This window comes from Dipteris shenzhenensis, chromosome 13 (assembly GCF_047967505.1).
Source record: "Dipteris shenzhenensis isolate YYH24624 ecotype China chromosome 13, Dip_SZ_1.0, whole genome shotgun sequence".
Lineage (NCBI taxonomy): Eukaryota > Viridiplantae > Streptophyta > Polypodiopsida > Gleicheniales > Dipteridaceae > Dipteris > Dipteris shenzhenensis.
In genome coordinates, this window is record NC_141608.1 from 4,630,794 (window position 1) to 4,635,683 (window position 4,890).

Here is a 4,890-nt window from a genome sequence, read left to right on the forward strand (position 1 = left end):
GAATGTCATTCATAAGGCCTGCGCGAGATCGAAAAAGAAGACAAATTGAAATTGCAGCATGGAAAAGGGGGCAGAAAGGAAAGAGAGAGAGAGAGAGAGAGAGAGAGAGAGAGAGAGAGAGAGAGAGAGGAAGATTTGAAGGGAAGAATCTGAAGAAATTAGCAATGAGAGAGGGAGAAAGAGAGAGAGGATTTGAAGCATAGCCTCCGGGAGATCGAAAAAGAAGATGAATTGAAAGTGCAGCATGGAAAAGGGGGCAGAAGAAGAGAGAGAGAGAGAGAGAGAGAGAAGATTTGAAGGGAAGAATCTGAAGAAATTAGCAATGAGAGAGGGAGAAAGAGAGAGAGGATTTGAAGCGTTAAATGCGAAGGCCTCCATATATGGCAGGCCAAAACCGCGTGAGTTGCTAAGGCTAAACCGGCCAACAAAGCGACAGTATATTGCTCTACTTTGAGGCCATTATGCAGTTTCCTGATTAACTTGTAGTAGCTGCATTGAACACATGGCTGTGCATATAGCTCCTAGCTTGACGACTCTTCAGCGTAATGCCCAAGAGTGCATGCCTGCTTCCTGCTAACAGCAGAATTTCTTATGGAGGACATGCGTACAATGGTCTGCGACACTTGCAGCAGAGGTTTTTGTGGCAGTTTTATGCGGGCGAACGGAGCACTCTGCATACGCACATGCTGTATACTTCAGTGGACCTGCAGCTTCCCTTGGATGAGGGATGTGGGTTGAGACGAAGCTTGAATAGGACATGGGAACAAATCTCATCTTCCGCCTCGCTAGACCCACCTGAATCGCAGACAGATTTTTCTAGATTTGCGTCTCTCTTGCGGACTGCGAGCGCCTTATCGGATGGCAGGTACGTTCATCAAGACATCATCCACTCTGGATTGGAGAAAAACCATGTTCTAGGGAACCTTATCCTACAAATGTACGGCAAATGTGGAGCGCTGGAGGACGCACACGCATTGTTTGCTGAAACCTCTCAGCGGAATGTGTTCTCGTATACTTTTATGATTCGAGCATGTGTGCAACGTGGATTTTATCGGAAGGCCCTAGAGTTGTTTGATCAAATGCAACACGAGGGGGTTTTGCCAGATAAAGTTTTGTTCACTGGCATTCTTTCGGCATGTGCTGTTCAGGCAAGCTTTGCAGAAGGCACGCGGCTGCATGCTCGCATAATGGGTAGCGCTTTTAGATCTGATCCTGTCTTGAGCACTGCCCTTCTAAACATGTACGGCAAGTGTGGTCACCTCTATGATGCACGAAGGACGTTTGGTGAAATTTCCGAGCCGGATGAGGTTTCTTGGAATGCCATGATTGGGGCATATGCCCAAGAGGGGCACGTCGAAGTTGCTCTTTGCCTCTATGAGCAAATGCATTGCGAAGGAATAGTGGCAAACAAAGGCACTTTTGTAAACATCCTTTCTGTCTGTGCCAGCCAAACACATATATCTCAAGGCAAGAGGATCCATGCTCGAATCGCTGACAGCAGAACTGAGTCAGATGTACTAGTGGGGACTGCACTTGTCAGCATGTATGGAAGATGCGGTAGCCTTGAGGATGCAGAGAAAATTTTTGCAAATCTGCATGAAAGGGACATTGTCCTATGGAATGCAATGGCTGCAGCATACGCACAGAATGACCATGCCAAAGATGCCCTCCAAATATTTGAGCAAATGCAGCACGAGGGAGGTCTACCCAACAGGGTTACATTTGTTAGTGCACTTCATGCATGCGCAAGTGATGCTACCCTAGCTCGAGGTAGACAAATGCATACTTGTGCAAGGTATGCTGGATATGACACAGATTTGGTTGTAACGAATGCTCTTGTGAGCATGTATGGTAAATGTGGTAGTCTTGCTGACGCACAGAGGGTGTTTGACAGAACCTTAGAGAGGGATGTGGTCTCTTGGACTGCCATAATTGCAGCTTATGCCCAACACGGTCATACCAAGAATGCTTTACAAATCTATCATCAAATGCAGCAGGAACAAGTATTGCCTAATGATGTCACGTTTCTCACCACTCTTTCTGCTTATGCAAATGCGTCAGTCCTACCAGAAGGAAGATTGATGCATGCTTTGCTTATGACCAATGGCTATGCTCCTAAGACAGTTATTGGGAATGCCCTTATCAATATGTATGCAAGATGTGGCAGTCTGGAGAGTGCACAGAATTTGTTTCACCAGTTGGCTGAGAAGGATATGGTATCGTGGAATGCTATCATTTCAGGTTGTACTGAGAACGGGCATGGAATGAAGGCCTTGCAGCTCTTTGACCAAATGCATCTGGAAGGAGTAATCCCTAACAAGGTTACTTTTGTCAACACTCTTTCTGCATGTGCAGACCTGGTGGACCTCCTCAAAGGCAAGCGTATACATGCCCAAATTGTAACCAGGGGAGCTGAGCTGGATGATAATTTGGGAAATGCTGTTCTCAACATGTATGGAAAATGTGGCATCATGGAGGATGCACACAGGATATTTAAAGAAATGGATAGGCCAAACCTGATTTCATGGAACTCTATGATTGCAGGATGTGCTCAGCACGGCCAGGGCAAGCATGCCCTACATTTAATTAATGAAATGTATGACAAGAGAATAACGCCAGACGAGCTTACCTTCATAAGCCTACTTTCTGCATGTAGCCATGCTGGTTTGATTGACGAAGGTCTTCACTGCTTCTGTTTCATGAGTCAAAATTATGGGATCACACCAACGGTTGATCATTTCAATTGCATTATAGGCTTGTTTGGAAGGTCAGGAAAGCTGGCTGACGCAGAGAATATGGTTAACAACATGCCATTTCAACCTATTGCTGTGTCCTGGACAAGCTTACTGAATGCTTGTAAACATCAGTTTGATGTCAAGAGGGGAGAGATTGCTGCAAACCATGTGGTTGAATTGGTTCCAAATGATACTGCATCATCTTTAATATTTGCAAATATATGTGGTGTTGCTGGAAGGCAAGATGCGATTGCAAATATCAAACCTGCTAAGAAACCAGATTTAGAAGCAGTGAAATATAAGGTCAAGGGCCCTAAGTGAGGGATGGGCCATCTTTAAGACATGTGCCAAAGCATTTTGTAAAGAATGACAAAGAGTCGCTGCCTACAGCTATCACAATCCTTCAAAATGTGCATCCCCATAATGTGCGTATGAACTCAGTTCTGTGCACTATAACGGGCAAAGTGCTTGGAATACTCCCTCTCTTACTAGTTGCACCTATCTTGATCACTGAGTTTGGAAGATTGGAATGCTATCTGTGGAGCAAGAGAAAGACTCTGGTCATGCATAAAGACATCATGGATACTCAGGGTTATGTTGGAAAGGTCACCTCCCCATCTGTAAGCCCCCATATGAGGAGAGCATGGGGGGGGGTGAACCTGGGTCTTGAAAGACTGACACATGGGCAGGGTAATGTCTGCCATGTGGGCAGGAATCAAAGAATGAAGAAAAGAGAGGTACCTGGAGGAGCCATGGGAGGGCTGCAACAAATGGAGCTTACGGATGGAAAGTCGGCTATGGCTGCTCAGCTTGGATCAGGTCTGGCAGAAGCATATTTGGAGCAGCACCAGATGGCACGGTATTCCCAAAAGATAGGCGCCTGTGTGGCAAGCCAGGTGGTGGGGTTCGTGGGCAGGAAAGCAACCTACAGCAGGCCCTGGATATGGCGCAGCATGGGGGGCCAGAGAGAGCCTGCAGAGGGCTGTGAAAGGCAGGGGCAGAGGGCAGGCAAAAAGGCCTGCAAGAGGCTCCTACAAGGGCAGAAGCAACAGCCAAAAAGGGCCTGGCAAAAGCCCTTTTATAGGGCTGGTTGGACCAGCCAACCTGGTCGGATTTTACAGACCAGTCTGGTCGGCCAGACTGGTCGGTTTTTGCCTCAGCCCTTGGGAGCTATAAAAGGAGGGCTTCCAGGCCCTCATTGATCATCTTGTGGAGCAGCCTTTCATAAGCAGTTTGGAGCAGTGGAGCAACTGTCTTGGGGCCTACATTCACGAGGACCAAGAGGACCACCTAGGCTGACACGCAGGGCAGCAAGGTTGAGAAGTTTATTCTGGACGGAAAGTCTACAGACACTCTAGGTGGAGCACATGGGCTCGAGTCGAGAGATAGCCAGCAGATAGGAGTACCTTGTGGTAAGATTAGAGGACTACACCATTGGTGGGACTCTGGATCTCTCTTTTGTAGTGTCCATAGCTTTGGACGAAAATATATTATTTTGGTGGATGAGTCTGCACATCTATTCTATGCATGCAAGTTGAAGAAGTTTGTGATTCCACACCTCACACCTCACACCTCACACCTCACACTTCTGCTTTAGTGCTAGCCTTCATCATGGCTGAGTCTACCCTTCACCTTCGGAGTGCCGACAGAAACTCAGCACGAAGACTTTGTATAAATGGATGCTCAAGTATGTGTGGGTGTGTGGATTTGTATGAGTGAGAGCATATTTTTATACTATGGTCTACACCCACTGTTGGGCGCTGATGACGTCAGTGGGGATGTCATAGTAGCTAGTCCCTGCTATGCATGATGGAGTCTACCCTTCACCTTCGGAGTGCCGACAGAAACTCAGCACGAAGACTTTGTATAAATGGATGCTCAAGTATGTGTGGGTGTGTGGATTTGTATGAGTGAGAGCATATTTTTATACTATGGTCTACACCCACTGTTGGGCGCTGATGACGTCAGTGGGGATGTCATAGTAGCTAGTCCCTGCTATGCATGATGGAGTTTATGGTTTTCAACCTTGTGAGTGACTATCATGAGATTGAAACTGCACTATGTTTTGTTTTTAGAGGATGAGTTTGGGAATGTTCCTGGATTCATCTAGGTATATATGTGAGCTCTTGGGCAATTCTATCAGTCTTTTGTTGTG

The 4,890-nt window shown here is 46.6% G+C and overlaps 1 protein-coding gene across 2 annotated transcripts; it reads left to right on the forward strand.

Annotated features, from left to right (window-relative positions):
- Positions 1-420: 420 nt before the first annotated feature.
- LOC147894940 (pentatricopeptide repeat-containing protein At4g13650-like) lies at positions 421-4,544 on the forward strand. 2 transcript variants are annotated; one of them, XM_087384121.1, is made up of 2 exons: positions 812-865; positions 1,149-4,544. In XM_087384121.1, exon 2 carries the CDS (start codon positions 1,188-1,190, stop codon positions 3,054-3,056), a length of 1,869 nt encoding a protein of 622 aa, XP_087240247.1. In that variant the 5' UTR covers positions 812-865; positions 1,149-1,187; the 3' UTR covers positions 3,057-4,544. The 2 variants fall into 2 exon arrangements, with proteins under 2 accessions (XP_087240246.1, XP_087240247.1); XM_087384120.1 differs by having other exon boundaries at positions 421-4,544.
- Positions 4,545-4,890: the final 346 nt, after the last annotated feature.

Bases quoted from the DNA above. Each gene is read 5' to 3' on its own strand.
- LOC147894940 (XM_087384120.1), top strand. From the start codon at position 546: ATGCCCAAGAGTGCATGCCTGCTTCCTGCTAACAGCAGAATTTCTTAT.